The sequence below is a fragment of the Pseudorasbora parva genome, chromosome 3 (assembly GCF_024679245.1).
Source record: "Pseudorasbora parva isolate DD20220531a chromosome 3, ASM2467924v1, whole genome shotgun sequence".
NCBI lineage: Eukaryota > Metazoa > Chordata > Actinopteri > Cypriniformes > Gobionidae > Pseudorasbora > Pseudorasbora parva.
In genome coordinates this window covers 41,654,864-41,677,665 of record NC_090174.1, presented here as the reverse complement: position 1 = coordinate 41,677,665, position 22,802 = coordinate 41,654,864, and the positions used below count along the sequence as shown (strand labels likewise).

The 22,802-nt window shown below is 36.6% G+C and overlaps 1 protein-coding gene across 1 annotated transcript in view; it reads right to left on the bottom strand.

Moving 5' to 3' along the window:
- Positions 1 to 22,572, bottom strand: part of slc4a5a (solute carrier family 4 member 5a) — a 47,280-nt gene extending 24,708 nt beyond the window's left edge. The window contains exons 1-8 of the mRNA XM_067438917.1: positions 22,451 to 22,572; positions 19,432 to 19,487; positions 16,982 to 17,212; positions 10,520 to 10,652; positions 7,953 to 8,113; positions 7,624 to 7,779; positions 6,741 to 6,836; positions 5,240 to 5,295 (exon numbers count right to left, since the gene is read on the bottom strand). Of these exons, the coding sequence (XP_067295018.1) occupies positions 5,240 to 5,295; positions 6,741 to 6,836; positions 7,624 to 7,779; positions 7,953 to 8,113; positions 10,520 to 10,652; positions 16,982 to 17,212; positions 19,432 to 19,486 (888 nt within the window). The 5' untranslated portion in view covers position 19,487; positions 22,451 to 22,572. The remainder of the gene's footprint in view (positions 1 to 5,239; positions 5,296 to 6,740; positions 6,837 to 7,623; positions 7,780 to 7,952; positions 8,114 to 10,519; positions 10,653 to 16,981; positions 17,213 to 19,431; positions 19,488 to 22,450) is intronic.
- Positions 22,573 to 22,802: the final 230 nt, after the last annotated feature.

Here is a 22,802-nt window from a genome sequence, read left to right as displayed (position 1 = left end):
ACTTCATTAAAAATAAATTTAGTATCACAAATTGCTAATATTAGGATCCAAGCGTATGCAGCGACTGTTCTTCCACAATAGCTTGCTATCTTCTTCGACGTGTTTATCACTGCTGGCTAACGTGATCCGAACAGCTCCATGAGTCGGTGGGCGGTGCTACTGAATTACATGTGCTTATTAATCTGTAGAGTCAGTGTTTCACCACTAGATGACGTCAGGATAAAGTACACGATCGTTTTCGGGGCCTGGTGTCTATAAAAGATTTTCTTTGACTAACAAGTAAGTTTTCAGCTCTGAAATTTACAGGATAATCTTATATTACCATGACCTTTTATCATGGTAAGCTCAAGGGAAAGTTGATTTCTCAATTCATCACCCCTTTAACTCTTCTATTCCATCATAGAACCTGCATGTTGTCTTTAACCCTTCTATTCCTTTACAGATCCCTCTTGTTGTCATTTACCCTTCTATTCCATCAATACAAGAGCAATCAATTTAAAGGCATCTTTGTGTTTGTGACCAGTGTTTTCCTAGCTTGATGACGTTAAAGTCCCAGTGAACCGGAAGTTGCAACCGACTTTATTTCAGTGATTTGACGTATTTCTGAGAGAAACGGAATACTAAATGAGCAGAACAGAGGGCGTGACTTGTTTCCCCCTCCCTGTGACCTGATTGGATATCCACAACTTTCCTGCAAGTCTTAGTGGGCGTCGCCATGACACTCGATACTTCCTTCATTCTCTACACAGTCCCGGGCAGCAGACTGTCGGTTGGATGGGCGTGTTTAATGATGGCATGTCGAAGCCCAAGCCGTCAAACAGGCGTCATCAAAAAAGACCTACCAATGTAGGGGTGTGGAGTATTTTCAGATTTTGATTAAAGATTACGAAGCCAAATCATTTTTTAATGCGGATTGACTTGCACGGATGGATTGTTCACCACAAAACTATAGCAAATTGCGCTTGCAAAGTAAATATGGTCAATTTTGATTTCATGAGGACTTTAACTATTAAAAAGAACAGCTGAATATCAGTTCACAAATATTTTTTAAATTGTTACTGCCTTTATTTGTTATTTTGAAATACCTTGATGAGATGTATTGGTTTTAACAAAAATAACATTATTTACATATAGTTAGGCCTAATGAAAAAAAAAATGTGTTTGGTTTCTTCTCTTTTTTCTGTAATGTTAATTTGACCAAGAAAACATTAAGTGTAACTGGGAAATCAATTTACATTTGATTTATAAAAAAAAAAAAAAAAAAAAAGAAAAAAAAAAAATTATATAAAATAAAATAATGTGAGGACTTATAAAATATAGCCCTTAATAAAATAAGTGATATTTATTTATAGTAATATATATTATATTACTGCTCTTTAATCAGAAACGTATGTGCCAATAATCGGGAACTGCAAATTGACACAATTTTATTTACTGCTGTTCATTCTCTGTTAAATCACAAACTCACTTGTACTATTCTAAACTCTCTAAAAAAGTGACAATATTCTTTGTCTTGATATTCAAGAGTCCTCAGGCTTTATCACTTCGAAGAATTCAATTCTTTCTGAAGCCCTTGAGTAAAATGCAGTCTTGATTTATCCTTTCCTCCTGTCTTCCTTTGAACAAATCGTAAACCAAGCATCCGTCCCCCGGTGTTACACCATTCACAGGGAAGGATTATATCTCAACTGCACATTGTGCACAAGGAATGCACAGAATTTAGATAAAGGCTATTGGGTTGTCTGGCAGACAGAGGTCAATATTTTGAGGCCTAAATTCCAAAAAACACTTTATTTTTATATTTAGGATTTATATGTGGTAACAGTTCCTCCAAACAATGTTTTATATATTCCCCATCTCCATAAGCAACTTCAAACGAGTTTAGAAGTTCTACAAAATGCAGCCTTTTGAGGGAGTGAAATAAGATTTACCTATTTCTATAACAAGCTTGAAGTCTAGAAAGTCCAGAAATGCATTTTCAATAATTATTTCAGTGTTTTACACTTCAGTTCAAAAGTCTCTAATGCTCACCAAGGCTGCATTTGATTGATCATTTCAATATATTTTAAAATGCAATTATTGTGATGACCAAACTGAATTTTCAGCATCATTACACCAGTCTTCAGTGTCACAAGATCCTTTAGAAATCATTCTAATATGCTGATTTAGTGTGCAAGAAACATTTCATATTTATCATAATATGGTGTACCCAGGAACAGACTGAAAACTCAGATTAAAGATCCAAAATAAAACTTTAATAAAACCGCTCAGGAATAGGCTGGCTGGCAGGCAGGGAAACCACACATTAACACAACAAAGACAGGACAGAGACTGAAAGCAAGGTGCCTGTTAAATAGCAAACAGAAACAAGATAATTAATTAAACAGCTGGGGCAAATTAACTAATTAAGACAAACAAAGGAGTGGCGGGAAAGGAGCACAGGAATGAATCAAAATAAAAGTCCAAACGTTAACTGAACATTCAAAACCAAAAATGAACTTTACATTATTACGGTGTTATGTTAAAACAGGACATAAATAATAGGTTGTGCTGTTAATAATTTTGTAAAAAACATTTGTTCAGGATACGTCAAAAATTCAGCATTTATTTGAAATCGACTGTAACATTATAAAATGTATTTACTGACACTTTCGATCAATTCCATGCATCCTTGCTGAATGATAGTATTGATTTCTTTAAAAAATCTAGAAATCTTACTCATTCCAAACTTTTGAGTGGTAGTGTACAAGTTTTAAAGAAAGCATTTTTTTGTGTTGTATTGAAACCTACTCTTATAAAGATATTTATTATACTAACTTGACTACAGATTCATTCTGTTTTCTCCTTATCTCTATATATAGTTCAAGGTTTTAAATCATGTTGTTATTTTTTTATTCAAGCTAATGGGATTTTTTGTTCAGACTAGACTACCAAAGCAAATATAGGAATAACAATTCAAAGTATAAATAATGAACACTTTCCTCTTACAATATATATTCATGAACAAATGCAGGACAATAATAAATGAGTGTTGGGAGTGTTGTGCCCATGGAAAAAAATGGAAACAGTGGCACTATTTTCCTGAGGGAGCAAACAGCAGCTCCCGGGTATCCCTCTACATGTGAGAGCTTAGCACGAGGACCACACAGATAGATGGCACGTTTTACCAATGGCAGATCAATACTGACCTAGACACCAGCCCACCACAATGCACATCACATCAGCACGCACTGTTACATGTATGCTCGATTTCTTTGTGTTTCCCTCTGACCTAGTTCCTCTGTGTTGTTATTTAGTCATTTATACCCTGAGTTCTCCCTTAGTCTCTGTTCGTTCTCGTTTTAACTAGTGTGGTTTTCTCCTGTCAAGTATTTGTGATTAAAGTCTATTTCCTGGAATTATTCCTCGTTGTGAGGAGGTTGTGATATTCCACGTTACGTGACACATGCACACGCACAGAGCCACAACAACCTCTTTATAATAACAAACTATCATATATGCTAAGTAGTACTTTCTACAAAATGTACCTGAATTACCATTACTTCAAATACATCAATACAATATGGTCAATGACACAAATTTATAAAATGTAAAATGTCTCCATCAAAATATAACAGTTTTATAATAGCAAAAATGTATCATTTTAGTGATGGTTCTGAATAACTGCAGAACTTGTTTTTGTGACTTCAAAACATGGACAAATCTAAAAATATACCTTTTAAAATTCATATTAAAGGGGGGGTGAAACACTCAGTTTCAGTCAGTGTCATGTCAATCTTGAGTACCTATAGAGTAGCATTGCATCCTGCATATCTCCGAAAAGTCTTTATTTTTTTTATAATTATATAAGAAAGATGCGCTGTTCCGAGTCTTTCCGAAAAAAGCCGAGCGGGTGGGGGCGTGTCGTGTGAGCGGAGCTAAATAATGACGTGTGCAGCAGCGCGCTGCAGTGAGGAAAGTGATTCGCTCAGTGAGGAAAGTGATTCGCCCGCCGCGTGAGGAAAGTGATTCGCTCTGTGAGGAAAGTGATTCGCTCAGTGAGGAAAGTGATTCGCCCGCCGCGTGAGGAAAGTGAGTCGCTCTGTGAGGAAAGTGATTCGCTCTGTGAGGAAAGTGATTCGCTCAGTGAGGAAAGTGATTCGCCCGCCGCGTGAGGAAAGTGAGTCGCTCTGTGAGGAAAGTGATTCGCCTGCCGCGTGAGGAAAGTGAGTCGCTCTGTGAGGAAAGTGATTCGCCCGTCGCGTGAGGAAAGTGCTAATACAGATCGACCGCCGGCCTATCAGTGGGTAAGTCAGTAGCTACTGGTTATATCACCTGTTTAGCATTCTACAAGCCAGCGCTTTGATGGGCGTAGCCTGTTGCTTTCGCTCTCTCTCACGCGCTTCCGGTAGAATTGTCCGTAAGGCCCATACAAGGAAATTCCGCCCCCGTTAACGTCAAAGGGGACGCATGATCTCAAAAAACTTGCCGAAACTTATGACTAACCGGAAGTAGTATTTTTGACAAAGAAATACTCCCATCAAACGTCCACCTTAACTTTTGAAACTTTGTCTATGTTTAGTATGGGATTCCAAGTCTTTAACAGTGTAAAAAGATCAGTATGCATGAAACAGCATTTCACCCCCCCTTTAAGAACATAATATTAACTGTAAAATGTAAATTGTGTTGATTTAAATTATTCATCAAATTCCAATACGTTGATAAAGAAAGCAGAAGATTCTAGAATCTGTCTTTTTTCAGTTAAAGGGATAGTTCACTTTAAAATGAAAATTCTGTCATCCTTTACTCACCCTCAAGTTGTTTCAAACCTGTATGAATTTCTTTCTTCAGCTGAACACAAGGGAAGATATTTTGAAGAATGTCAGTAACCAAACAGTTAACTGGAGTCATTGACTTTCATAGTAGGAAAAAAAAAATTCTATGGAAGTCAATGGCTCCAGTTAACTGTTTGGTTACTGACATTCTTCAAAATATCTTCCCTTGTGTTCAGCTGAAGAAAGAAATTCATACAGGTTTGAAACAATTTGAGGGTGAGTAAAGGATGACAGAATTTTCATTTTAAAGTGAACTATTCCTTTAAGTCAGACTGGAAAACTTGAACCAGCTGCTAAAAATAGCACCAAAGCAAATACAAAAGATCTGTGCGAATGCTATTGTGAACAATACAATGGCTGTTGTGCCTTGTCAAGCTGTGGCTTTCTATTACAGATAAAGACACATTGTGATTCATGTGACTCACCTGGTCCGTGCTTGGTGAGTCTGCAATGTCATTCATGCTCCTGCTTTGAGCGTGGCCTGTGGACACACAGGCACAATTATATACAGAAAGTGTATTACACATATTTCATCAAAATTATTAATATTAGTCTTACTCCAACAGGTTATAAAGCTGACTAGCTATTTGACAACTAATCTAACATCACTCACTAACTACTAAAAAAATCAGAAAATCAGGACAGATTTAAAGAAAAATCAGTCTATTAAAATGCAAATTAAAACAAAAATTGTTGATCAATCACATATTAAGTGGAATGAACTCTTAATTGCCATCCACGAGGGAGCAGAGTCACCATTTGCCAGGCTGCTGCCGTCTGCCATGATTGGAAGGAGCAGGGAATGGCTGCCCAAAGCCGGAGTAGCCTTAGCCGTCCACCAGGCCTTCGAGGTGTTATAGGGACTGGATGGCAGTGTGTTTTGTGAACCGGACCAATAATATTTTTTCATCTCTCCCTTCTCTTGTCTCTGTCTCTCCTAATCCTTCTGTCACTCCGGCCTCTAGCCTCGGCCGTGTGTTCGCTAGCTCCTTCCAGTCCTTCAGCTACTCCTAAACCTAACATGCTGGAGGTGCTTCCAGGTCACCAGCTCTGCCCTCGGGTGTCGACCCTCTAGTTCTGCCTAAAACCTCCAAGCCCATAACTTTACCTCAGCCCATCAACCGTTCGGCTCCACCTTGTTTACTCTCTCCCTCGACCCAACCTTGGACTGTTGTCCCTATAGCTCTACGGGGCTTCCTCGTCGCTCAGGCTCTGCCTTGGTCAGTCGTTGATCTGCCTTCGGCATAGACTTCAAGGACTTTGCCTGTGACATTTCCTTTCACCCCTTTGGCTATGTCAAGCTCCTCCTTCATTTCAATCCTCATTCGCACCAGCTCTTCATCTGGCTTCACCTTGGCAAGATTAATCTGATGTTCAAGCAAAAGGAACTGGATGAATAATCACACTTTGTTCATTGGCCAGAGGAGAATTTGTACCCCAACTGAGCCTGCGGTTTCTCCCAAGGTTTTTCACTCCATTCTGTCACCTGATGGAGTATGGGTTATATGCCACTGTTGGGGCTTGCCTCTGGCCTGCTTAGTTGGGAACACTTAATATTCAACAATATAATTGATTTGCTTGTATTGAAGCTGTTGTCAATTTTTCATTTTTTTTGCAGAACTGCTTTATAAATAAAAAATGATTTAAAAAAAAACCTAGGTAACTGATTTAGTTTGAATTTGGTATTGTATGAGCTTTCTTTCTGTCAGTCTATGTTAATAAATAGTGTAAAGCTAGATAGTGTAAAGTTGTTTGTTCGTGTTTTGAGCCAGAGAATCCTGAGTATTGTGTTAAGTTATGCGTTTGTAAATAAAGGACTGCTGCACTTATATCTAGCTTTAGTTTCTTCCTAGTTTTTTAACCAGCAGTGACGACATTACCAGAATATGCATAATAAAAAAGGATGTAAAAAGGAAACAGACTCACGTAGTCTGCCGTAGTTGGCTGCTTGTTTGCTACGCAGATCTTCTGTAGAACGAATGAAATTTGCTCCAGTGGCAGGAGTGCGGGCTGGGCTCCGAGCTATGAGAGTCAAACAACATTAAAACTTTTTAAATGACCCAATAAGCAGACAATGTTTTTCTAATAAGCTGATTTAAATTAACTGTGTAAAAGAGAAATGAAAGAACCCACTGGGAGAATTAAAATGGGATTGGGGTTGCTCACCAAAAAGTCTGTAATGATCTACTCACCCTCATGTCACTTGAAACCGAAATGATCTTATTTACGCTCAGGTTGAATTTAACAATAGCCTTGTCAGTCTAACCATGAAAGTGGATGCTGACCAATGGCTATCAAGTTCCAAAAACAAAAAACAAAACATTAAAATTAAGTTTCTGAAGCTTTATCTTTTTGTGCTTCCTTCCCTTTTTGTCCTTTTCAGAGCTTTACATCCACTTTGCTCTCATTTTATGGAAGACAGCGGCCTAAATGTTCTGCTGATAAACTTAATTTGTTTTTTTTTTTGCACAATATAAGTTTGAGTAGACAATGATCATGTTTGGATTAACTGTCATTTTAAGACAATTGAAGGTTAATTTATTTTTTTCTATTATATGCTGTAAGTCAATGGCTAACTGTCAACTGTGGTTACCAACATTCTTCAAAATATCTTTTTTGTTCAACAGAAGGAACTCATACAGGTTTTGAACAACTTGAGGGTGAGTACATGATGACAAAATTTGAGTGAACTATCATATCAATTAGCCTAACTATATTTGAAGATACACAAATAACTTATTGTTATTGTGCAGAAAATTTCTAGGGATTGAAAGAGAGATAGAGCAACATTCAAAGATTGAGCACTCACTGCCGCCTCCAGATCCAGACTTGCCCAGATCCGCAAGGGAGCGATGGATTGGTTTCTTTGTCTGGTGTCTGTGCTTTCTCAACAAAACAAAGCTGATTTTATCTCTCAGCTCAGGACTGATCAACCCTTCCTCTATCTGATGATCGATAATGTCATCTGCATAAGACAAAAGTTAAAGTGGTTTGCTTTAAAAGTACATTGGCTCCATAACATAATGCATCAAAACTGTAGAAAAACATTGCATTGCATTAAAACAATAAGGGGGGGGGGGGGGGGGGTACTTTTTCATTAGATGAAAAGCACCCAGAATAATGCGCCTCATTGCTCACCAACTATCTGTGGGAGTGAATATCCCTCCAGATCCAGCAGCACGGTGCCTGTCTGTAGGCATGTCCGCAGTTCAAACAGGCTGTGGAGGGAGAGCGTGGAAACGTGGGGTTTGCTCCATCTCTCCCCGCCCTCCTCGACTTTTTCCTCAAACTTCACCCATCTGCAGATATGCACAGTCACACCCACACACACACACACACACACACACACACACACACACACACACACACACACACACACACACACACACACACACACACACACACACACACACACACACACACACACACACACACACACACACAACGTTGAAGTCAAGCAGAGAAAGATAGGAAATGTAAGTTTCTCATGTCATTTAGATGAGGATGCAAATGGTTGAAGGTGAAATTATGAGTTATTTCTGTCACACTAGAGAAGAGGTGCCCACATCTTTTAGTATAAAGGGCCATAAATCAAACTTGATTTGAGATTTATTTTCGACTATAGGCCAAAAATACATTTTCCATTTTATCCAACCATATCACATTAAAATGTAAAGTTTTAAAAATCAAATTGACCTATATTCTCAAAATTTAAATGCAAAGTGTCTTTGACATATGACATGACGGACCGAATCAAAGGCATCACAGGCCAAATTTGGCCAACTTTTGGACTACAGTTTGGGACTCTCTGCAATAGAGGCAATAATATATTTATATATTAAGGCTGTCGACGTTAACACGTTAACGCATGCAATTTAATTAAAAGTCGTTAACGTGTTAAAATAATAAATTCACAAGTACGTGAAGCTGCGGCATTAACGTAATTTCCATCACGCAGTCGATCATAGAAGTCAGGAGTTTATCATAATCACACTGAGCATCCCTGAGCTAACCCTGGTAGGAGGAACTGTAACATGATTCTGCGTTTGTGATTTTACAATCATAACTGCAATTCTCTGTTTGAGTTTAAACCATTAAACTCTGGGAAAGTGTTCAGTGATCCAGTAATCTAATTCATTTGTAATTAACATGTGATTTGTCATTTCTTCCTTTTATGTAGACTTACTAAATAATCTAAATAAAGAAAAAAAAGAAGAAGAAGAAAAAGGGGGGGGGGGGGTGGTGCTCTTTTTCAGTTTCAGTACATGCCCCTGAAAAGGTCTGTGCACAGCTCTGGAACCAGCTCCCAACCCAACTTTAAGAATAGATTAACGGCAATATTTTTTTTATTGCCCGATAAGAGTCTCACATTAATGCAGCACAGTGATAAAAAGCACCGCATGCCCATGGGTAAATATACTGCTGTATCTTTAATGTTGTGGGCTTATTTTGTTGCTAGAGTTCCTGGACATCTTGTCCAAATACATGGTATTAGGGATTCTAGCAAATACCAGCAGATAAAAATCAAAACCTGATGGCCTAAGAAACAAGCAATAAATAAGAAATAAGAAAATAAGTAATAAACTGTAGGGAAGAAGCACCTGCATGTATCTGTGAATCTGAAGGACCTGGAGATATTCAGTATGAAGGAATGGTCTCTGATCTCTATTCAGGTGTTCTCCAAACTCATCAGGCATTATAGAACAAGACTCAGAGCTGTTATCTTGCCAAAAGGGGGCTGCAAAAAGTATTTAGTAAAAGGGTGCCAATTATTGCCAACTTGTTTTGGAGAAAAACATTTATTTTAAAATGTGATTTACCCTCTACTTTCAAATCTTTTACCTCAAAGAAAGGTTCGATTTTGTGCATTTTTAAATAAAAGATCAAAAGGATAAACAATGCAGATTTATTTTACAGACATCTTTGGTCATATTTATAAGGGGTGCCAATAATTATGACCACAACTGTACAAAATTTTTTATAAGAAGCGCCAGCATGCTATTATCTCCCATTCACCCCTATAAAAGTTTACCCAAAAACGATGACTTCCGCTTCTGAAAACCCCGGAAATGTGTCCATTCACGGACAGCTGTCCCAAAATCTCCTTCTATAGTGCCGTGTCATTGTTTAAAAATGTCTTTTTATGGGTTTTTATGAGTCATGTATTGATGGTTAGCATGTCCCCATTAGTTGATAACTAACTGGGACACCACCCAGATGATGTCACACACCATTTTGGGGACACAAATTACCACATATAAATGGTCACAAATGACCAATATCTGTACATTATGACAAAATAAACATACATAGATATATTTCACATTACAGCAGTGTTATTTTAGAACTGTATTTTTATATTGTTTTCATTTTAATTTTACATTTTTGGTAATTTATTGTTTTTTATTTTTTTATAATTATTTTGCAGTTTTAGCTTTGATTCAGCTTCAGTTTTTACTTCCACTTATTAATTAACTTATTTAAGTTATGAAGGCAACATATCTAATTGTTAAAAAGTTATTTTGTTAAAATTTTTATTTTATTTCAGCTTTATTTATATTGTTTCACATTTAGCTAACGATAATAACTGTGCATGGATACGGAACTGTTTTGAAACCCCAGAGCCACAGAATTTACTTGATTTAAATTTCCAATTGTGCAAGAGTGATGCCATTTGTGATGCCTTTGACTTTATGTTTTTATACCTTGCTGATTCTTTCCACTCCAGCTCGTCTCCCTCGTGTTGCAGAGTGTCCATCTCAGTGAAGAGAGTGGGTGTGGGCATGGTCTCCTCCTCATCCCCTAAAATGTAGCGCAGTCGCTCTGCTGCAGGGGACACTGTGAAATGAATAGAAATAGAAGTGATTGAAAACTTGCTTGCATGGAACTCACTCAGAGATCAGAATGAGATTATTCCTTTATAAATAAAAAGTGCAGTGGCATGCAGCACCACACACAGTAAATGTATTTGCCCAAAAGTTGAGAAGAAACAACAAGGACCCCCACGTTATATGTTTGACATGCTGCTGTGATGATTGCCTCTGCCTGGAGGAATACCTGCACAGTGTAAGCCATTGTTAATTAATTTTCTGGGTGAAGACTAAATCTGTGAGCTATGACTGAAGCTGAGAATCCACACTGTGCTTGTTTTTCTGGGCTTGTTTGAGGTGGTCATGTTGCTACATCCAGGTCTTTTTTGTGTTTTCATTTCTTTGCTCAGCATTTCTCAGCTCTAGCACCTGTTAGGACATCTTTTCTTCCTACTAAGGTTTGATCATCACTGCCTGTTTCATCCACACAGAGGCTTCCTGAGGATTATAGTCATGACTTAAGAAGACACATGGAGAACAGAAGGCCCATAGATGTCAAGATGTGAATGAGGTGCCAACATAATAAAGAGCTGAGAACGAGTCTCTTTTAATGGCAGTGTGCACGCATGAAAGTCAAACTTCACAAGTGAGAGAATCCCTTACAAAGGTTAAAATTCCAGTCCATTATATGTGAAGCTTGTTAGACTAAACACATAAAACACAGCTGACAGAGGAATGGGAGTTTTATTAAAAAGGCAAAAGGCAAAAATGCTAATTACACTGCTGTCATGGACACTTCAATTATCATAATTCAGCAATATGAAACGTGAACAAGTGATTACTAAGAAGACGTTGACTGAATTGAATTTTAATACCAAATGATTAAAAAGCTCTGTTTAATACCAAATGATTAAAAACTTTGAGTCTAAACATCAATGCATAAATACAGCATGAAATGAAAATTCATTTTTTATTTCCTGAATGCATTTTATAGATCTCATTGTGGACAATTTGTCCATGGCTATGTTTTATTATTTTGTTTTAAAATGTCATAACTGGATATTCCATTATAAACTGCAGCCATCTCTCTCACTGGTGACATATGCGGGTCCAATCATTTTAGTCCACATTAACCCAAGTGCAATGCCCGCAACTTAAAGTCTCATTTTAGATAATCTGATACATTGAGATATATGTCACAATACAGAAGAAATGGTCAATTCTTCGGATTCATCAAAACTTGAAATATTTACTGTTACAGAAGATGGTGAAAGGGGGGATTCTGAACACTGACAATGCGACTTCAATATACCTGTATATATACAGTGAGGAAAATAAGTATTTGAACACCCTGCTATTTTCCAAGTTCTCCCACTTGGAAATCATGGAGGGATCTGAAATCTTCATCGTAGGTGCATGTCCACTGTGAGAGACATAATCTAAAAGAAAAATCCAGAAATCACAATATATGTGATTATCTACATAGAGGGTATGTGGCTTATTTAAGAGAAACATTTGTCTGGATACAGTTTTACAGGTCCATTTACAACCCTATAAATTGTCCCTAGGATGTAATGCTCTGTTTTTGCCTTATTTGGAAGAGTCATGAATATTAATGTTGAGCTCTGCTCTGATTGGCTTATTTCAGCAGCTCACAGCTCACAGCAGTTAAGTAAAGCGGCTGGTGAGTCCTGACAGAACACAGACCGACTGAATGACACTTTAAGCAGAACATCTCAAATCTTACATGCATATGGTTGCCAGATTGGACGTGTTTAGGTAAAAAAACGGATAGCTGACATGTTCTTTTCACAGAAAAGCTCTGTTTGGGGGATTTAATTTACTGAAATCTGGCAATCGCAAGTACGATCTTCTTTCCCAAACCAAAACCAGTGAGGACTCATCTTTTTTCGTCAACGATATTGCATTTTTATTAGGGCCGGGACTCGATTAAAAAAATTAATCTAATTAATTAGAGGCTTTGTAATTAATTAATCGAAATTAATCACATTTTAATCGCATATAAATATTTGACCTGAGAACAATGAGAAGTAATTTTTCACATGTATTTTTAGTATACCATTGAATAATGACTGAATACATAAGCTTAATTAACAAAATATTGTTTATTTATTTCAGTCCAGCAGACCAGCGCAATGTTTGCCATTAAGTTTAGCAAAAGCATATTTGTGATATTTGAGGCTCGATGTGCTGCGGTGATACGCTAACTCCTTGTTGTATAGCTTGCACACAACCCTGCTCTTGACGACGCTTCCATTCTTTCGTTTTTAAAAACAAAATTTCCCATCCACGGGGCCAAGCAAAGCAGTCTCATCAGCTTCTTCGTTCATGTTCACTCATGCCCTGCGTCTCAATCAGCTCCCTAGTTCCCTAGTTGGGGCACTGATCAAGACATAAGTCAATGGGCTGACTCCCTGATCAGTGCCCTGACTACTGAACTAGGGAGCTGATTGAGACGCACCCATGTTGTTGTCGTGACTCCGGAGCGCTAGTTGGTGTTCCAGTAAAATCGGTCCGTCGAAACTGATTTATTGAAAAACGTTCCGCGGTGCAAAAATAAGTGCGGTTAAATTTTTTATTTTTTTTTGCGTAATTAATTAACGCGTTAAAGTCACGTAATTAATTAATCTTAATTAACGCGTTAAAGTCCGGGCCCTAATTTTTATATCACGTTAGTCACAATGTAGGCTACGCAGTGACTGTGATGTACTCTTCACTCTCATAGGCCTACTTCAGTTCTCAAAAATATAAATATATATTTTTACTAATTGAATAGCCTTGTCAAATGCCTATCGTTTTAACTTATATGGTGGAAAAGGTGACGTTTGCTAGAAGGATCGAGTGAACGATCTGTAAGCAACGTATATACAGTTTTATTTTGTAATACAAAATAATATTAACCTTTGTCATTAGACACACTATTCAGTTTTGTATGGTACTTGGAGTTTCCTATTGTTACTGTACTAGCATCTTGCGTTATCTAGACAATGCTGTCTCTCTAAGAAACTTTCAATTTAATCAGAAATTGTTTAAACAGTCAATAAGTGGATTAATCGTTACTTACTGCTTGCAGGAATACAGTTGCCACTTTCTTCCGTTTAAGACGCTGAGCGAAGCTTGCTTGAAATGAGCCGAACAAACAAACGATCTTGAATTCAATTGTTGTGGTATCGGATTATAAACATCAACCATGACTGTTGACATTTTTTATCTGTGGGAAGGCTAGAAAAGTCTCCTGCACAGCCTGGAACATGACGTGTCCATTCGGCTTCGTCAGTTCCGCCTGACAATGAACATGTTTGGACAGATGTAAATGTTGGGGGCATATAAATGATCCCCAACGCTTGCATCACGGTTGGGTTTATGTTGAGAAGCACTTTTTTTTCTGTGGTTATTTTGATTTACGAGATTTACATAAGAAGTAGGAGGCAATGGTGTTTGAGACTCACAGTATGTGATGTCCATGTACTGAACTCTTATTATTTCACTATGGCAAGATTAATTCAATTTTTCATTTTATGGCACCTTTAATCAATAGTCTTTCATTTCATTTATTATATTTTATTCATTTTATATTTCCGGTTACTGAAACACTAAAGAATCATGATGAATATTGCTTGTAATACCGTCTGTACCTCTCACTGAGAGAAAGCAGTTTATTATCAGTATATTTTGGTAAAGTTTCTGGTCAGAACTGGAGCTTAATCAGCTCCAACCTTGGAGAGACTGTGAATCTCTGTATGTACGCAATATTCTGTGTTACTGATCAGTGTTGAGAAGGTGTACAATTAGCATCCTAAGAGATCCTCCAGACCTAGAAGGATTCCTAATGTCTAATTCTGGGGTGAAAGCAAACAAGTGAAAAGTCTATGGAGAAGTGCATCAGATTAACTGACAATGTCTGGACATTTACCATGACTGTGCATTTTCTATGAGCCAATCAGAATCATCCTCCTTGCAGTAATGATGTGGATAGACCTTGAAAACTGTATCACTGTTGGGACAATTGTATGTTCAATAGGCGGGGTGACATGGGGAGAGAGAGAGCATGGCCTACAAACTTCTTGTGAGACTTGAAGCTGGCTTCTGCTGAAGAAACTGCAAACTATTGTTTAGTATTTTTTTCTTTAATTAATTACACGCCTGACTCTTGGTCTTCATTTTTCACTACTGGTCTTGGGTCATATACTGTTAACCCTTAACAATGGAATGCCTACTGAAGCTGCACTGAGGTGTTGTGTAATTACTCTCAGCTGTAAGGTAGGCCAGGAATGATCAATAACATTGGCTGTATCCAAACTCACCCCTATTTGAGGGGACAGCCATTTGTAGTGGTGTCCGAAATGTACAACTGATGTACACTCAACAGTATATGCAATCTGGTCCAATGTGTGTACAGCGTAATATCATGCAGGTATAAATTTGTTTTTAATTGGTTAGTAATTGGTTTAATTAAGGTGTATACATAGATTATATGAAAGAGTTCAAAATAAATATTTGTATTACCACTGGAGCTGCCAGTTTGCTAAATTTCGGCACACTCGGCACACTCCAAATTCTTTCTTTCTTTCTTTCTTTCTTTCTTTCTTTCTTTCTTTCTTTCTTTCTTTCTTTCTTTCTTTCTTTCTTTCTTTCTTTCTTTCTTTCTTTCTTTCTTTCTTTCTTTCTTTCTATCTATATTGTACTATATAATATATTATTAGTGGGTCAATGTGAATGAGGGTGGAGGGGGCGATTTGCGAACAAAGCTATTGAGTTTCATGTCAGCAGCAAAGGAGTTTATAAGCTTTTTAGGCCATGTCAGAGGTTTCAGTAATAAAGTCAAAATTGTCAAAATTGGAGATAAAAAAAAGCTGCTTAGTCATGATGTTTATTTGTAGGAAAGCTAATTCACCATGGTTTCTCAAGAGCTACTGTATGAACAGTGTTTCTTGAAAAAAACATGTTTTGACCCGTGACATATTACATAAGTTGAGCTACTAAAATTACTAAAACTTTAACAGAATAAAAATCAATTAAAGCCACATAGAATTTAAAACACTTTTTTTTTAAATGACAAAAGCACATTACAAAATTTCTACAACTAAAATATAATGATACTTGAAAATATACATTTATAAAAATCTAATATTTAAAATAATAAATAATGTAATAGTACATTAAATATCACTGGATAGCATGTAAAAACACAGCCACTCCAAACATCATGTTTGAAGAAGGACTGTAGGCTATGTAAAAGTCATAAAAGTCTCACAGACCTTATTTTCCTCAAAAATCAAACAACCATAGATCCAAAAACTCCCCTAGGGGACCCACAGTTAATTGCAATTCTTTTCTGGGTTTTAGGACTACTGATCAGCTTTATTTTGAATGCAACTTATCCATAGCACGTATAGCACACTTATTTTGACTCCAAATGTAGCCAATTTCGTACATGATAAGTATATTATTAGGCCGTTAATGTAGCATAAAAGTAAGAAATCAAAGTGCGTTGCATTGTGTTTTCTCTGAATGTTTATGCATTTCATTGTTCTGTGCTGACTGCAAACTTTGTTGCCCCATAAGTTGTTTATTCTCAAGCGTTTAGAGATGCATCACCATAATTGTTTTTCATGGTCTTCTATTCTGCAGTGACAACTCAATCCTGCCCTCGGCACAGCAGGATATTGAGAGTGAGGGTGCGGGGTATATCCGATAAACCAAGCACAACTCTATTTCACAAACACACACACCAAATGCACGCACGTGCGCGCATGCAAACACACACACACACACACACACACACACACACACACACACACACACACACACACACACACATTTGTTTTTGTGAATTGTGGGTATTCCATAGACATAATGGTTTTATACTGTACAAACCGTACTTTCTATCAACCTACACTGCTCCTGCCCCTAAACTACCCATCACAGGAAACAGGATTTTTAATTTCTCAAAAAAACTAATTCTGTATGATTTATAAGCATTTTGAAAAGTTGTGACATGGGTAATATCCTCATATTTCACGCTCTCCTTGTAATACCTATGTCATACCATGTCATTATATCCATTTGTGTCCTGAAATTTCACACACACACTCACACACACACACACGCACACACACAGGGCGTTTGAATTTTAACCATTTCCCATCTTTTGCACTTGTCTGATATAGAATCCGTTGTGATTCTGCATTCTACTACCTATTTTTGTGGGGTCACCAGTCTTTTGGGTCACCATATTGGCAATAAAAGTATCATCATATACTGTAAAATACGCACTTTACAAATCACTAATGTGAATGACTTCAAGCTCTTTTTCAGAACTGATTGAGGACTCACTGGTTCTGTTGATGTCTGGTGGCAGGTTGTGTTCCGGTTGATCCAGGCCTCCCGCCTCGAGATCGTACCGGTCTCTGTCATCACAATCATAGTGTTCGTGTCTGTGATGGTCGTGCCTTGGAAGTCTTCGTTCTACATCTGCTTCACGACTCGACATAGACGACCGTCTCCGCCTGCGTTTGCGCCGGTAACCGCGGGGGACCGGCACACCAATGTAGATAGACTGATGGTCTGAGGGAGGCAGATACACTATGAGAAGAAGCTTAACAACATATTGTTCGATGTCTTGGATGCCATTGATTTTAGAAAGTAATTTCATGCTCAATTGAAAATGCTCATTCAAGCCAACAAGACCAAAACTGCCGTGATCTGGTCTAACTTAGAGTAGCCTTCAATAGCGACATTGTAAGATCAATAAATAGCCTATTTATTTGGAATAATTCTTCATGCTTCCAGTTATGTCAAAGTACAGACACTTACTACAAGAGAATATCTAGCCATACGAAAAAACATACAGTTTAAATTCACTCTCATCCTGTCATTCATCAAATCATCAGAGCAAAGCAATTATTGGAAAGATCCATTAATCCAGCAAATATGAATAAATGTTTTTATTATTATTATAATGAAAAAGGTTTCAAATGTTTCGAGTGTTTGCATAGCATTTCAAAGAGCTGTTAAGCTGTTTTCAACATTAATAACAAGACATGTTTCTTGAGTAGCAAAGAGACATTACTTTAAAAGAGATTTCTTTAAAAAAAAAAAAATTACCATCCCCAAACTTTTGGATGTTAGTGTATGTAAGAGATGGAGAAGACCTCATAAGATGCCAAAAGCACAAAGCATTATTTTCTCCCTCTGTGAAAACACTGTTGCTTTTGTAAATTCATGTCATAACTATAATCATCCCTTATCTTCTTAACATAGGTTTTATAAAATGTGAAGTGGAGGAGGAAAAAAAACTGTCTGGTTAATTGCGAAAGCGAGCGGTAATATGACACACATTGTTAGTGGTTGGCACAATAATAATAACTAATATGAACATAATGTGCTTTGTACAGTGTTTCATTTTCTATCTATTTGAGATGGCAAAATGGCAGGATATTTGTGACACTTTATTCCCTGAGTAGGGTTTGTCAAATCTTGAAAAGATAATGGAAAGAAAAGGACAGAGGGTTTCTGGCCCAGTTTTTGTTGAAGCCATTTTCAGGAGGTGCTCAGTAATTGATAGGAATACATGATGAAACATAACCTTGAAGCACACATTCTACATCCTATCTTAAACTTAGTAATACAATTCGGTTTAATGTTTAATAAGCCCATTTTGTTTGTAACTTTATCAAAGGTGGCAAAACTAAACATTAGAAGATCTCTGACAATAATAACCACATTCTTAAAATAATCTTTTTTTATTAGCATTGATGATTCCATGAAAACAAAAAGTTCTTAATAGCGGAAAAAAGTTATTTGGATATTGAAAATGTTCTTTACATGAAGAAAAGAAGAAATGTTCACTGAAATGTTTTTTGGGGAACCCAAAAAGGTTTTTCTGCATTGCTGTGGAAATTATGAGTGTATTTTTAAGTATTATCTTTATGTTTTTATTATTTCTTTGTTTAATTTTTCTTCAGTTTTCCAAACTTTGTGTCAAAGGGATAGTTCACCCAAAAATTTAAATTCTGCCATCATTTACTCACCCTCAAGTTGTTCCAAACCTATATGAGTTTCTGTCTTCTGCTGAACAAAAATGAAGAAGTTTTGAAGAATGTTTGTAATAAAGCAGATAGAACAACCATTCACCACCATAGTATTTTCCCCTAGTATATTAGTGAATGGTTCTATCTGCTTGGTTACAAACATTCTTCCAAATATCTTCTTTTGTGTTCAGCAGAAGAAAGAAACTCATAAAGGTATGGAACAACTTAAGGATGAGTTAATGATGACTGAATTTTCCTTTTCGGTGAACTATCCCTTTAAGATAAAATGTCAACCTCAATGCCAACCTCACTGCGCAACATGTAACTACCGTCATGCTTATCGCCTGGCTAACCATTAGTTCTTGAATTTGCGTGTGTGTGTGTGTGTACAGGTATATGTGGTTTATGAGGACACATGAGAAATGTGTATAATGACATGGATATTACAATGTAAACATGATTAATGTGGACAGTCCTGTGTCCTCAAACCAAATGGCTTAAAAAACACACTAACTGTTTGTTTTTTTAATACTTTATTCTAAAGTTGTGTGTAATGGTTTAGGTTAGTGTTATTGTAGGGGAATAGAATATGTGTTTTGTACAGTATAAAAACTATTATACCTATGGAGAGTCCCAGTAAACCATATTCGTGTGTGTGTGTGTGTGTGTGTGTGTGTGTGTGTGTGTGTGTGTGTGTGTGTGTGTGTGTGTGTGTGTGTGTGTGTGTGCGGTTTCATATCTAAGTCTACTCACCCTCATCCTCCTCATAGCGGTAACGACTGTTTTCCATGCCTCGATCATGGTCCATCCTGAGGGATATGCAAATAAGAAGATTTAATGTTGATAAATATGGCAAAGACAGAATGCAAAAAGGTGTTTGCCGTTTTTGAGACTGTGTGTGATATGTCAAAGCTGCAAAGCAAATGTGTGAAATCCTGAAACTATTTCAAATCATCACGCTTTCTCGTTTATGAGTTTTGATCATGCACAACAGAAGGTCAGAGGCATGACCGGGGGCAGTGGCACACACCGGGTATTGAGCTGCCTGCTGAATCTCTGCCAATCACAGATCAATAGTGAAATAATTAACAGAACAAATGACCAATGGAAAGATACATAATTACTCGACCAGAGGGGAAACTCATGCTGTCTAACTAAAGGCCAGTCTCTTCCATTCACTATAAAGCCACACACTTTTTCTAACTGCATGATTTTGATATACGCTTACATTAAGGACCACAAATTAAACTTCAACATTTTAGGAGTTGAATTTCAGTGATTTAACTGTGAAATTGAATTACTACTGCCTGTTGGCTTTAAAATATATTCCAGATACAATCCAATAAACGTGCAATAGTTTTTTTTTGTGTGTGTGAACAATACACATTGTGTAAATTGTTTATGTTTCTAATCAATCTAGCTCTTCTGCAATTTGAAATAAAAATACACTAGTAATGTATTTTTAAATGAATCATTATATATATATGATATATGTGATAGTAAACATCACAACTTTTTTTCTAAATTGATAATAGAAAAATAATAATTCTTGAATACCGAAATAGCATAGGATAATTCCAGAAGGATCATGTGACACTGGAGACTGGAATAATGGTTGCTGAAAATGTAGCTTTGCCATCACATGAATAAATTACATTTTTAACAAATACACTCAATAGAAAATGTAAATTGTCCAAATATCTTTATAGCATTACCATTAGTTTAGCATTTGCAGCCTTAGTGAGCATGACATTTTTTATTTTAAAAATATTTTAAAAATCTTACCGCCCCCAAACTTTTGCACAGTAGTGTATACTTTCGCTCATTTAACACCATGCTCATTTATTCATTCATTTTATATCATAAGAGCAGGATATTGACAGAGGGCCTCTAAAGTAATGAATACAGCCAATATATGATGCACTATAATCTATATCCCCCTCCCCCCAACAATTTGTTTTCCGACTTCTCTCTTATTCATAGGATTGCACTATAATTCTTGCTCAGATAGGCATGAACTTGCTCAGGAGAAGAATCACAAACTTATCATAATAAGGAGGCATGGTGTTGCATTTGATTAGCTCTGTTGGGTTCCAAACTGGATAATTAGTTGTCACATTGGTGTCCTTCACACCCAATGGCCAGCAGAGCAAGAGAGAGAGGGAACAGTGGTGAAAGGGAGATAAAGAGAAATGCTGTCCTCACTCACAGGCTCAATCAATGGGTCCCCATTTGTACTCAACCCACTTACAGCACTGGCCCAGTGTCCTCTCACTCTTCCTGCATGTGTCACTCTAATTTCTTTTTGCTAACCTCCTTTTTTTTTTCACTTTGCGCACGGCCGCACTCTCATTCAGTCTATAAAGACCAACATTTACAAATTAACTGGTATTTTTCCTTCACAGTTCACACTGTTTCCCTAGCTCACTAGTTTATGAGCAACACTATGAATTTTTAGTATAGACAGTGTTAATTCACCATGAACATTTGACCTTTTATTGCCAGTATGAGATGAAGCTATTAAAACACTGATATTGACTAAATCTTGCAGAGCCAATCAGTGATTAAAATGCATGAATATGGTCTTGTTCACTTAAATAGAAAGCACAATGACAGCCACTGACAAAAAAGTTAAAATTTAATCTGATTCAGCAATAATAAGTGATTTATCTTATCAATTCTGTAGATTATCTCATGCATTTAAATGAATTAAGATCCAACACCATCACTCAGCATTGCATGAGCTCTATTGAACTAGCATGCAAAAGTTTGAGGTCGGTCGGTAAGATTTTTTTGAATAGTCTCTTATGCTCATTAAAGCTGAATTTCATTGATCAAAAATACAGTAAAACCTGTAAACATAGTGAAATTATTACAAGTTAAAACAACGGTTTACTATTTGAATATCTTTATAAATGTAATTTATTCCTGTCATGGTAAGCTGAATTTTCAGCATCATTAGTCTACTCCATGATGATTTTTTCACGATTCTTTGATAAAGTATATTTTGTTACATCGTAAATGTCTTTTACGAAAAAGTTGGTAAAACTCCAAAAATTGAAGGCATCAGTTACATCAAAAAGTTAAGAAATTCAAAGTTTAAGTAAGCGAACTGGCAGATTTGTATGTTGTACTTATTTTATTGCTCATAGCTTGAAATATTAGATTAAGCTAACTTAAAAATTTAACTTAAAATTAATTTCAACTTAAAAATGTTAGTTTGACTAGTTAATTCAATAAATTCAATTCAATGAACAAATGATATGCTAACTTGTTTATTGATAACACAATGCTTTCATCACATTAACAAAGGATTTACTTTTACTTAACAATTTTAGCATTTACTCTCCCTTTCGAGTCACGGCATAGCATGCTGGGAAATATATCCCAGCCTAGTGTCAGTTAAATGAAAAGAAACAAGATCATAAAACTCAAAACAATGAAACAGTTCAGATTACTTAAAATGTATCAGTTTAAAAAAAGTTATATTTAGCGTACTCATAAAAGTCAATTTGATCGAACTATTTTTTTAAAATTTGTTTACCCTACTAAAACCAATTATTAATTTTGCTTCATTGCTGAGTAAAAGTATTAATTTCTTAAAGATACATTTTACAGACCCCAATGTCACAAATGCTGTCACAAAACCCTACCATATTTCATGCTGCTCAAAGGATTACCCAAATTTCCTTTCGTACAACTTGTAACTTTTAATGGGGTACTAATATTTGCCTTAATTAAAAATACATTTTTGTTTAAAAAAAAATCTTACCTGATCTCAGTAGCAGAGTACGGATGGAAAGGTAAAAAGTGAATCAAAAGGACTCATCAATACAGGAAATCACTGAGAACCACAGCTCTATGGGACATAGGACAAAAACTGAACATGTTACGGAAATAATCTGCAACCCTCTCCCAGTTAATCACCTGTCACACAAACACAGAGACACACCCACTCATGCCAACACATCCACAATGTGAGTCAATAGTATAGACTGGTAACAAGGTCGATAAGTAGGACCATTGAGGCAAATGGACCATTGAGAGCTGTGTTAAGGGACATTACTGTCTCACTGTGCACTCACATGTTCACATCTGTTCATTTAATGAGACTATTCACTCTG